Source organism: Pan paniscus, chromosome 8 (genome assembly GCF_029289425.2).
Source record: "Pan paniscus chromosome 8, NHGRI_mPanPan1-v2.0_pri, whole genome shotgun sequence".
Taxonomy (NCBI): Eukaryota; Metazoa; Chordata; class Mammalia; order Primates; family Hominidae; genus Pan; species Pan paniscus.
Window position 1 is genome coordinate 131,688,406 of NC_073257.2, and position 12,011 is coordinate 131,700,416.

Genomic DNA, 12,011 nt, shown 5'->3' on the forward strand with positions numbered 1-12,011 from the left:
TGCAAGGTTGTCTTTATTTAACCTGACTGGAAGCCTGTCTACTATGAACCACCTCTTTCCCCAGGGCATTTATCAAAAACAATCGGAAGAAATTACCAATCACCTTAGCTACCTGAGACACTGGGTAACAGCTGCGGCAAACAGACTAACCCAAACCCTTAAACGGAAAAGCTAGCTGGGAAATGACATGTCTGTAGAGGGCTCTGAAAACCTTAAGTATGTAACTCCTAGGAACTCAGAAGGCTGCAGACATGCTCAGAGACCTTAACTCCCACCTCTGCATAACCTGGAGGCTCTGTGCGAGCAGGAAATGAAGGCTAAGGCTTGTAAATTGTATGGCTAAGTGTTGAATTGAAGGCTTGCCCCAACTTTTATTTTTATTTATGATTATTATTCACCCTTAGACTGGGAGACTACTTCCCAGCATTTAAGGAAATTTCTTTCCAATCATTAACCACAAAACTAACAGAGCAGAGACTTCAGTGCCCACATGTGACAAAGATACAGACTTTATAGAATTAGTCAAAAAAGTTACTAAACAACCTACCAACGGTAACAAACAGCAACAACAATAAACCCTAAGGAGGTTTAATTTCCAGAGTAACTTCCAAAGCAGAGTTGCCATATTATATAATTTAAAATGTCTGGTTGTGGCTAGATGTGGTGGCTTACACCTGTAATCCCAACACATTGGGAGGCCAAGGTGGGAGGACTACTTGAAGCCAGGAGTTGACCAGCCTAGGCAATAAAGCAAGACCTCATCACTACAAAAAAAAAAAAAGAAAGAAAAAAAAAAAGAAAAGAAAAAACAAAAAAACAAAACTTTAGTTGGGCATGGTGGTGCACACCTATGGTCCCAGCTACTGAGGCAAGAGGATCACTTGAGCCCAGCAGTTTAAGGCTGCAGTGAGCTGTGGCTGTGCTACTTACTATTCCAGCCTGGGTGATACAGTGAGACCCCACTGACCAAATAAAATGTCTGGTTTTCAACAAAAAAGTACAAAGAAACCAGAAGGTATGGCTCACACTTTGGGGATAAGGGAGTCAGTAGAAAACTGTCCCAGAGGAAACTCAAACATTAGACAAAAAGACTCTAAATTGGCTATTTTAAACATTCAAAGAAATAAAGGAAACCACATAAAAAGAACTTCAGGAAAATATGAGAATCACCAAATAGAGAGTATCAATAAAAAGAGAGAAATAATTTTTTAGAAGAAGGAAATAAAAATTCTGGAGTTGAAAAATATAGTAAAAATTCTCTAGAGGTGCTCAGATTTGATCAGGCAGAAGAAAATCACTGAATTTGAAGATAAGTTCACTGAGATTAGTCTAAGAAACAGAACAAAAAAAGAAGAATGAGGGAAAATGAACAGAGCCTTGAAGATCTGTGGGATACCATTAAATGCACCATCAGATACACAGTGGGAGTGTCAGAAGGAGAGCAGAGAGAAATGAGGCAGAAAGAAACATGGCCAAAACCTTCCCAAACTTGTTGAAAACTTCCCCAAAATATGAATTATTCTGCACCTCCAAGAAGCTCAACAAACTCCATGTAGGATAAACTCAGAGATCCACACATAGACACATCATAGTCAAAACTGTCAAAAGCCACAAAATCTTGAAAGCAGTGACAGAAAAATGACTCAGTGTGTACAAAGGATCCTTATCAGAAACTAATTGGCTTCTCAGTAGAAACCAGAGGCCAGAAAGTGGTGGGAGGACATATTCGAAATGATGAGACAAAGACTATAAACCAAGAATTCTACATCCAGCAAAACTAGCCTTAAGGAGAAATTAAGACATTCCCAGATAAACAAAAACTTAAAAGAGGGCTGGGCGAGGTAGCTCACACCTCTAATTCCAGAATTTTGGGAGGCTAAGGAGAGAGGATCACTTGAACCCAGGAGTTCGAGACTAGCCTGGGCACCATAAAGAGATCCCCTATCTGCAAACACACACACACACACACACAAACAAAAAAACCCAAAAAACAGAATTAGCTGGGCACAGTGGCACATGCCTGTGGTCCCAACTACTCAGGAGGCTGAAGTGGGAGGATCGCTTGAGCCTGGGGAGGTTGAGGCTGCAGTGAGCCATGATCACAACACTGCACTCTAGCCTGGATGACACAGCGAGACCCTGTCTCAAAAAAAAAAAAAAAAAAAAGAATTTGCACAAGTAGACCTGCCATGCAAGAAACACTAAAGACAGTTCTTCAGGCTGAAATGAAAAGACACTAGACAGTAACATGAACCCACATGAGGAAATAAAGGGTGCTGGTAAAAGTGATTGCATAGGCAAATAGAAAAAATAGTACAGAAGTCTTTTCCATTTCTAACTTTTTTCTCTAAAAGACAACTGCAAAAGCAGTAATTCTAAATGTGTTGATGGACATACAATGTACTGAGAGGTAATTGTATGACAGCAGCACAAGGGAGAGGAGAAGGAATGGAATTATAAAGGGGCAAAGTCTTTGTATAATATAATTAAAATGGCATTAGCCACACAAATTTTTTTTAAATTAAAAATAACTAAACAAACTGGCATTAATCCCTAATAGATGATTATACTAACATGTTAAGTTTATCCCCCGAAGACAACTACTAAGAAAATAACTTTAAGAAACTTCAAGGGATTAAAATGGGACACTGGAAAATACCTATTTCAAACAAAAAGACAATAATGGAGTAACAGAGGAATTAAAAAAGACATGACAGAAAACAAATAGCAAAATTACCTTATCAGTAATTATGGTAAATGTAAATTGGTTACATACTGCAATTCAACACAGGGAAATCCTTTATTTTAACCTAGACATACCTTGGTTATTTCATCAGATATGCTATATTCCAAGAATCTCAAAAGGGTTAGATAAATGCGGAATTTGTTCAGCACGGAAGGCAGCACCGCTGAGAGAAGGCTGTTCATGTACTCCTCCATGTTTGGTGGAATTAGCTGGGGCTGTAAGTGAATCTGGCAGTCTGCCTGAAAAGAGAAGGAGTACACTGTATTTTCTGAGTTCCTAAATTAATCTACATTTTTAAAGAAAGATGCATCATCTCTGTCAGCCCCTATAGGAATTAAAAAATTCCACTTATTATTTAGGGGGAGGGAATAATGTTTTTTTTTCTGTGTGTGAGACAGGGTTTTGTCCTGTCACCCAGGCTGGAGTGCAGTGGTGTGATTGCAGCTCACTGCAACCTGCCTCCCAGGCTCAAGTGATCCTCCCACCTCAGCCTCCTTAGTAGTGGGACCACAGGTGCACGCCACCATGCCTGACTAATTTTGGATTTTTTGTAGAGACAAGTTTCGTCATGTTGTCCAGGCTGGCCTCAAAGTTCTGGGCTCACGCAATCCAACTGCCTTGGCCTCCCAAAGTGCTAGGATTACAGGCGTGAGCCACCGCAGCCAGTGAGCATCTATTTTTAATATTAATTTACATGCTTTATAACTACCTCAGAAATAATTATGAAAGCTTTTTCTTGGTTACTTATGTTTCCTCAATGGTATCAGTAAGCACACAAAAATGTAGCCAACCTCTAAAAAGCAGCTAATTAAAAAGGTCTATCAATACTTGCACACAGAAAACATATCCTTGAGCCATTTCATTCTTAGTCAAAGGCGGTTTCTCATCAATCGCAGGTAAATACTATTATTCAGAGACTACACACCATTTGACAACTGGGAGCATTTCCCATCATCCACAGAATTAAAAGCTCTCTTTACCAGCCACTCTGAAGACATACCAGAGCATTTCACCACAAAGCATGAAAATAACTACCAAGTGACCAAGGACATTTTAAAAGGAACTCTAAAATATTTTTCACATAAGATTAGCAGAAAACAATGGGTCAAAGGTAGCAAGAACAGAAGTCTGGATGTTAAAATCAGGCAATCTCGCTATGCTCAGATGTGGGTGTTTCTGCTGCCAACAGCCTTGCTGGTCTCATGACTTGCTGATACCTGAGCTTGGTAGATGTAAGGTTTTCATCCATGGCAGTGCAAAATACTCAATTCCCTTAATGATCAGCAGTCACAGTTTTTTTTTTTTTTTTTTACAACAAATGTAACTTATTAATAAGCGGTACCAAGAAACAGCAAAAATGTAGATATTTTTCCAATGTCAACCTCCCTCCATTTAAAAATGACTCATCATACCGGGAGGAGTGACCTCCCCTCCGAAGTAATGAAAACGTTAATATTGCAGGGGAATTCCATCTGATGGTAGCTGAAGTCATAATCCACCTTCTGCCACGTTATGAGGTTGCTCAGGGCTGTCACATTATGAACACCTACGAAGGCAGGAAAACACTTTCAGTCATTTGACTTTAATCATCTAAACACATCAGTTTTGCTGACACCGATGATGAGCCATGAAGTTTCTACCACTTTTAATAAAGGGTATGAGGCGCTGTCCAGTTTACTAAGCTAAACGTCACTAAGTGTGTAGGCTTACAACAGTCTTGGTCAAGGTAGAACTTTCTTGGGGCAGGGGATACCCCCGCAAATCTAATACCTAGCATCTGGTATGCACCTAGACATAAAATAGTTCCCAAGTATGATTATTTCTAAGTGGTGTATTTACAGGGCGAAACCAAGGAAACACTAAAACTACCTTCATACATAGATCAGCCTAGTGAATTTTACAGATTTTATATTCCCCTTTGCCTTAAACATGCCCAGTCTACCTCATTTTTTCTTCTACCTTTACCTCTTGAGCTGATCGCCAGCAGTGTATTCTTAATTGTCTTCATTTGAGCACTGGTAAACAATCTGCTTTCTTGTGATTTTATAATATATTCCGCAACTGAGGTTAGTGCAAACCATTTGATCTATTATTTCTCAGACATTCTCTGAAAACCATTTACAAACTTTACAACGGGAGGTTAAAAAATAATTAGCCAGGCGTGGTGGCGGGTGCCTGTAGTCCCAGCTACTCGGGAGGCTGAGGCAGGAGAATGGTGTGAACCCGGGAGTTGGAGGCTGCAGTGAGCCAAGATTGGCCACTGCACTCCAGCCTGGGCGACAGAGCAAGACTCCGTCTCAAAACAAAAAAAAAATTCTATTAGATCTTTTCTACACTTCCCTTTTGAGGTATTAGATGACTAAAGGCAAAGCTTCCTCCTATTTCAGCTTTTTAAAAAGCTATTTGGGGCAGGTGCAGTGGCTCACACCTGTAATCCCAGCACTGTGGGAGGCCAAGGCAGGAGGATCACTTGAGCCCAGGAATTCAAGATCAGCTGGGCAACATAGCGAGACCCTGTCTCTACCATTCCTTACACTCACTGAAAAAAAAATTTTAGGTTATATACAACTACGCAAAAGAACCCAACACTGTAGGCCCATGAAGACTGCTCCAGCCATTCGCTGACACAATAAAACTTTTCACCAAAGAACCCTTATGACCCTCAACATCTAATACTACCCTTTATATTACTGCTCCATTATATTAATACTACCCTTTATATTATTGCTCCATTATATATAATATATAAAATATATATGATATATATTAAATGAGACATTATATATTATATGATATATATTATATAAGATATATATCTGTTCCATTGTACTACTTTTAGAATACTATGGCAAAACATAGTTGGTGTATATAATTAGTTTATAACATATGCTTTAATCAAATTCATATGCCAAGCCTTTATCTTACGTTGTTAAATGTGAATTTGTCCATAGATCCTCTTCTAAAAGTTATTCCTAGATCTGGCTTTAGTGCGAAGGAAGTCAGAAATGGAAGAGAAACATCTATGTACGTACCTGGGGTATCCAGCTGCCCCTGTTCCAGGAGAGTCTCATCGATTACAAGGGAAGTATTGCTGGGCAGCTGGAGGAGCCCACTGACCAAGCGATTGGCTGTGTAGTCTTTGTGGGGAATGAATTTCAAATGGTTCATGTTCTCTATAGTCATCTGTAGACGAAAAGACTGCAAAGAGAAATTTTTTAGTGAACAAGAATTTAAGTTTCCCTGTTTTAAGTAAATATGTACTTGGAATTAAACATTGTGTTTCATATGGAAAAAGTGATCTTATAAATTTCTAAGGGAGTAGTGATATGGTTTCTTGAACTCTAGAAGCAAAAATAGTATCTAGATCTTACATTTGAATTTCATCCATTTTATGAGCTACTTTATTCTCAAATGTCTTGTTCAATATTCTTGAAAATCAATTTTAATTTAACCAATGAAACAAATGGTAGATAACTGACATACAAATATTAAATACCCCAAAACCTAACTTCTTTCACCTAACACAAGCTAGCTAGCAAAAAGAAAATGTTAATTTTACTCTTCAAGACAGGGAGAGAAAAGCTTAATTTTCCTCTATATTCTTTGAGTTAAAATTGTATTCATTTATCATAGACATTTTTGAACAAACTTTTCAGAGAAAAATCAAGGAGCAGAGCACACTGAGCTGTGGATGGACTTGCAGCTCTCAGGAGGTGCCTCCAGGACGCGAGCACCTTCTCACTCAGTGTTTAACGAGTAAGCGAACCATCTATGCTCCTCCTCCAGCTCTTGAACCACCATTCCCAACACCCTCTGTGCTCTGCCTTATACACCAATCCATTCTTCCATCCCTCCAGCCTGAAACAATGTGGCAGGGATGGAGAAGAGGGTATGGTGGGGGAAGGCTGTCAAGGAAGAGGTAAGATATATTGCGAAAATTTAGAGGAGTTTTGTGTATTACCTCAGTGATTCTAAGAAAACGAGGAGCTTAGGGGTGCTTAAATGACCTACCATGTATTAATTTATTTGTTGGTCTTCTACCTAAACTCTGTGAGGGCAAAGGATCTGTTTCAATAATTCTCAAAATGTGGTCCCGAGAACCCCCAGGGAATTGCTTAAACCCTTTTACAGGGTCAATCAGGTCAAACTCATGCATGGATAAAAGATCCTTTCAATGTGCGAGACTAATGAATTTTACCATAGCAGACTATGGAAAGTTTACGAATAGGATTTCAGATTCCACACTTAACTATCTTTAAGAAAATCTCATGTGGACAGTTTTGGTCTAGTATCAAAGACCACCACCCGGTTATCTGCAAAGGCTATTGAAACCATCCTTCCTTTACCAACTACTTTTCCATCTGTGTGAGGCCAGCTTTCCTTCATATACTTCAACCAAAACCTGAGACTACAATAGACTGAAGGCAGAAGCAGATACAAGCATCCATTGTCTCCTATAAATCCAGACATTGAAGAGATTTGCAAGAATGTAAAACAATGTCACCTTTATCACTAATCATTTTTGGCTTGGGAAAAGTTGTTTTTATAAAAATATTTATATGTAATTTTTTATTTTTAATAGGTGTATTTACTTTATCTTCTAGTTTGGTAAATTAATGATAAATATAATCATAACATGAAAAACAGCTCTTTGAGTATGAACACATTTTTCAGAGTGTAAAGTGAGTCTAAGGAGACTGAGAACTGCTGGTATATTCCAGTCCACTTCTGCTTCTTGAGGGCCTGGACGAGTGTTAGCACTGAGACACTGAATACATTCGGTTCAATAAGGATCTAGTGCACCCTCTTCAATTTCCAAAGAAGTGATCAGTATTTTCAGTCACACAACTAATCAGAAGCAATTCCCCTGTTCCCAAGATCCTACCACCACGCAAATACTGCATTCCAGATACCCTGGCAAATAAAGTGAGCTCAACTTTCCAAACAGGAATTAAAATTGAGGCAATGGAGATAAAGAACTTTATTACCTCAACTAAAAGAATTATGCTCCTACAATTTAGAGTTTATTTAGATTTAAGACTTTAGTGTACAAAAAGGATACCAAATTGGACAAATTGGTATCAACAGAGTGTAATTTTAAGGGAGTTACTACAATTGTTTTGTTAGACTTACAGAAATTTGTGCTTAGGCAAAAAGACAAAAAAAAGTGAAACGTTTAGGGGAACGTACATTTTAAATTATGTAATTTGGCAGGCTTTGTTTCCCCTTAAATAAGATCTATTAAAATCTCTAAGTTAAATATTTGAAGTGAATGAAAGACAGTTAGATGGATTTTTTAAGTGTGCTTAGGTTTATAATACATATTTATATTCATCTTACTGCTGGAACAAGATGTTGAATAATTCGATACAAGTGTTCCGTGAAGGTACTATTCCGTGGGCAACCACTCAAGTTAACTGTAAATTTTCCTAGTGGAAGGACATCTCTTCTTGTATATCTAGAAAAGAAAGAAATCAATCAATAAGATGCTGAAGTGACTTCCTGATTTCTATCAAATAGCGAAGAATAGAAAAATTAGCTTAATATTGTCATTAAAAATAAACCAGAATATTCTGACCAGTTATTTTATCAGAATAACAGCAATAAAAGTAATAGCCAATATTTGTACGTAAGTGCTGCTGGTCACGTGCCAAAGACCGTTCTGAGTATGTAAATGCTTCCTCATTTAACCCCTAACCATTCAGCGGTAGGTGCTGTTGTCTTTGCTTCACAGATGAGAAATCCGAGGCACAGAGATGATAATAAGCAACATGTTCATCTAAACGGAAGCTGACAGAGCTGGGATATGAATCCGGGTAGTTTGGTTCCAGAGCCTGTGCTCTCAACCATTATGTACTACTGTCACAGACTGATTTGAGAAAAGATAAGATTTACAGCACAAAGATGTTTCCTGCAACTTTATAATAGAGAAAAGCTAGGAAAAGCTAACATTTAGGGAAATGGTTACAGTATGGTACAACTGCATAGTGAAATACTTTGCAGCCACTACAAAGTTCATGAAGCATTATGATGGGAAAATGTTTAATATATATCAACTGCTGAAAACAAGACATGCATCTGTGCTTAGAGTGTAACTAAGACCTATGCAAGGATGTATACATATGTAAACAAAAACCAATGAACATGTACCTAAAGGTTAACGGAGGTTCTAAGTGGTGAAATTACAGATGATGTGCATTTTCCTCCTTATGTTCTTGGAACTTGTCAAAGGCCCACACTAGTTTTAAAATGAGAAACAAAGAAATACAGTGGAGTCAAGGGATGCGGTGCTAGTGTCGATGTCCACGTTAAACGTGCACATGACGTGGGCGCCTTGGGATGTATAAACAGAGCGTTCAGAATGCAAAAGGGATAAAACAGCTCATTTTACTCATCAGCCAGGTCCTTTATCTCAGGGGTCCCCAACGCCCAGGCCGTGGACCAGTACTGGTTCATGGCCTGTTAGGAACCAGGCCACAACATAGGAGGTGAGGGGTGGATGAGTGGGCATTACCGCCTGAGTTCCGCCTCCTGTCAGATCAGCAGTGGCATCAGACTCTCACAGGAGCGCGAACCCTATTGTGAACTGCACATTTGTGTGTTCCCTATGAGAATCTAACTAATGCCTGATGTTCTGAGGTGGAACGGTTTCATACTGAAACCATTCCCACTCCGGTCCATGGAAAAATGGTCTTCCATGAAATGGGTCCTTGGTGCCTAAAAGGTTGGGGACCACTGCTTTATCTGATTTTGGCTCTAAAATTTAAGGGGACATAATCAAAATGCTAAATGTGAAACTGTGAGAAAAGGAATTTGTCTGTGATTTGGTATAACAGTTAACACTGAACAGATAAAAACCATGTGATGAAGCCCAATAAGGAAAACACACAAATGACACCAGCAATCTTCCCGCTCTTCCACTTCCACACACACCAAACTCCCCTAATTCCCACCAGGATACAGCACTTACACTGTGGAGATGAGATGTAATATAAGGTATTCAGCAGCCAAACTATCCCCCAGAAGGGCATGAGTAAGGAACCCAAGAAGTTCTGCTCTGACTGGAGACAATTCGGACATGAAACTTGAAACAACTGAAGGAGAAAGGAAGACCTGAGTCAGGACACACACTCCAGTTCCTCTCAAGTGTCTTAGGTAAAAAATAACTACGTGAGCAAAGCACAATTCAGTAGACAGTAAGTAAAGCTTAACATATCCGTCAGTAAGTGATGCTAATCTTAAAAATAAGGCAGTTTGCATCCTCCTTTTTTTTTTTTTTTTTTTTGAGACCAAGTTTTGCTCTTTTTGCCTAGCCTGGAGTGCAATGGCGCCATCTCAGCTCACCGCAACCTCTGCCTCCAGTTCAAGTGATTCTCCTGCCTCAGCCTCCCGAGTAGCTGGGATTACAGGCACACGCCACCACACCTGGCTAATTTTGTATTTTTAGTAGAGCCAGGGTTTCACTATATTGGCCAGGCTAGTCTCGAACTCCTGACCTCAGGTGATCCACCCACCTCGGCCTCCTAAAGTGCTAAGATTACAGGCGTGAGCCACTGCACCCAGCCTTGTATACTCTTTTGTCCTCATTTCAGTGAAGAGAATTAATGTAAGAGAAAAATGGGGCAACGAGAGAGAGATTACTGAAAACACTTATTGTGAGGAATGAAGACCTGACTCTCAATTCCACTATGAGCACGTTACAGGCAGCTCTGGACACACTGAGGCTAACAGTCGATAGTTGACTAGGCTGTAACACTTACACTTACAGGTTTTGCTCTCCTCTTTGTTAAGGCAGGCAGGCAATAATGGGTTGATGTGTTGCAACTTCTGGGCTAAGATCACATGAATTCTTGGCACTAATGAAGCAGGAGGACTGTGTACTCTCTGCTCCTCTGCTGTGTCTGTGCACTCCATCGGATCCAGCAGTGCAGAGGCATCCCTGTGGAGAGATGATAAAGTTTCAATTTAGAGAGACCTCAATTGCACAGATGCAAGAATAATGTGCATCTTGGAAAACAAAATTAGAGTTAAAGCCAAGAATATTTCCACCTGTACATCTCCTTAAAGAACAGAAAGTGGCCTCTCATTCTAAAGTGTTACATCACACAGACTTCAGGCTTGTTAAGACATATCATGAAATAATGCATTTATTCAATTTTTCAAGAACGGTATTTTTATTTTTTTTTGGATGGAATCTCACTGTGTTGCCCAGGCTGGAGTGCAGTGATGCGATCTTAGCTCATTGCAACCTCTGCCTCCTGGGTTCAGGCGATTCTCATGCCTCAGCCTCCTGAGTAGCTGAGATTACAGGTGCACACCACCATGCCTGGCTAATTTTTGTATTTTTAGTAGAGACAGGGTTTCACTATGTTGGCCAGGCTGGTCTCGAACTCCTGACCTCAAGTGATCTGCCTGCCTTGGCCTCTCAAAGTGCTGGGATTACAGGCGTGAGCCACCATGCCTGGCCAGAAACAATAATATTTGTTATTCAGCACTTCAATAAATGGAATGTAGGATGTCACTCATAAGGCTATTTCAAAACACAGGTACTCCTTGAACTATTGGCCGGGACATCGAATACTTGACAGCAGATCTCAAAAACTGGGGTCTTTTTCTCAAAAGCCATCTGGTATCTATTATTCAGCGTGTGGAGAATCCATTCATCTCTTATCTTGCTAATTGTTTTTCCTAAATTTAATTCTTACATGATCCCTCGAAGACTGAGTAGACAAGCAATGAAAGTATGAATTTTTCAGACTTGCTAAATAAATCTGCAGAGGATAGATTTGTGAGACGACCGAAACAAATGGCTAATCTTTTAGATCTTGACTTTATAGAATCTATAGACACTGAAGTAATAAATTCATACTCCTGTATTTTTTAATACAAGCATAATAACCTTTTCCATAGTACGTACCATGTGACAGACAACGTTCAATGCCTTACACGTACAAATTCACCAAAACCTCACATCTACCCTTATTTACAATGAGGAAACCAAGCCCAAGGTGACATAGCTAGTAAGTGGCCAAGTCAGGACTCCAACCCAGGCTGCCTGCCTGTCTGTGCTCTTAACCTCTGTGATGGTTAATACTTTGTCAATCTGACTGGATTGAAGGATGAAAATTATTGTTCCTGGGTGTGTCTGTGAGGGTGCTGCCAAAGGAGATTAACATTTGAGTCAGCGGGCTGGGAGAGGCAGACCCACCCTCAGTCTGGGTGGGCAGCATCTAATCAGCTGCCAGCATAAAGGCAGGCATGTAAA

At 39.7% G+C, this 12,011-nt stretch overlaps 1 protein-coding gene across 4 annotated transcripts in view; it reads right to left on the bottom strand.

Annotated features, from left to right (window-relative positions):
• MCMBP (minichromosome maintenance complex binding protein) overlaps positions 1 to 12,011 on the bottom strand; it is a 48,063-nt gene that overhangs the window by 3,265 nt on the left and 32,787 nt on the right. Inside the window, exons 9-14 of one of the 4 annotated variants that reach the window (XM_008950976.4) lie at positions 10,507 to 10,685; positions 9,717 to 9,840; positions 8,087 to 8,204; positions 5,779 to 5,944; positions 4,159 to 4,292; positions 2,821 to 2,985 (exon numbers count right to left, since the gene is read on the bottom strand). In XM_008950976.4, the coding sequence (XP_008949224.2) occupies positions 2,821 to 2,985; positions 4,159 to 4,292; positions 5,779 to 5,944; positions 8,087 to 8,204; positions 9,717 to 9,840; positions 10,507 to 10,685 (886 nt within the window). The remainder of the gene's footprint in view (positions 1 to 2,820; positions 2,986 to 4,158; positions 4,293 to 5,778; positions 5,945 to 8,086; positions 8,205 to 9,716; positions 9,841 to 10,506; positions 10,686 to 12,011) is intronic. The other 3 variants (XM_003825655.6, XM_024930538.4, XM_063607920.1) reach the window with 3 other exon arrangements.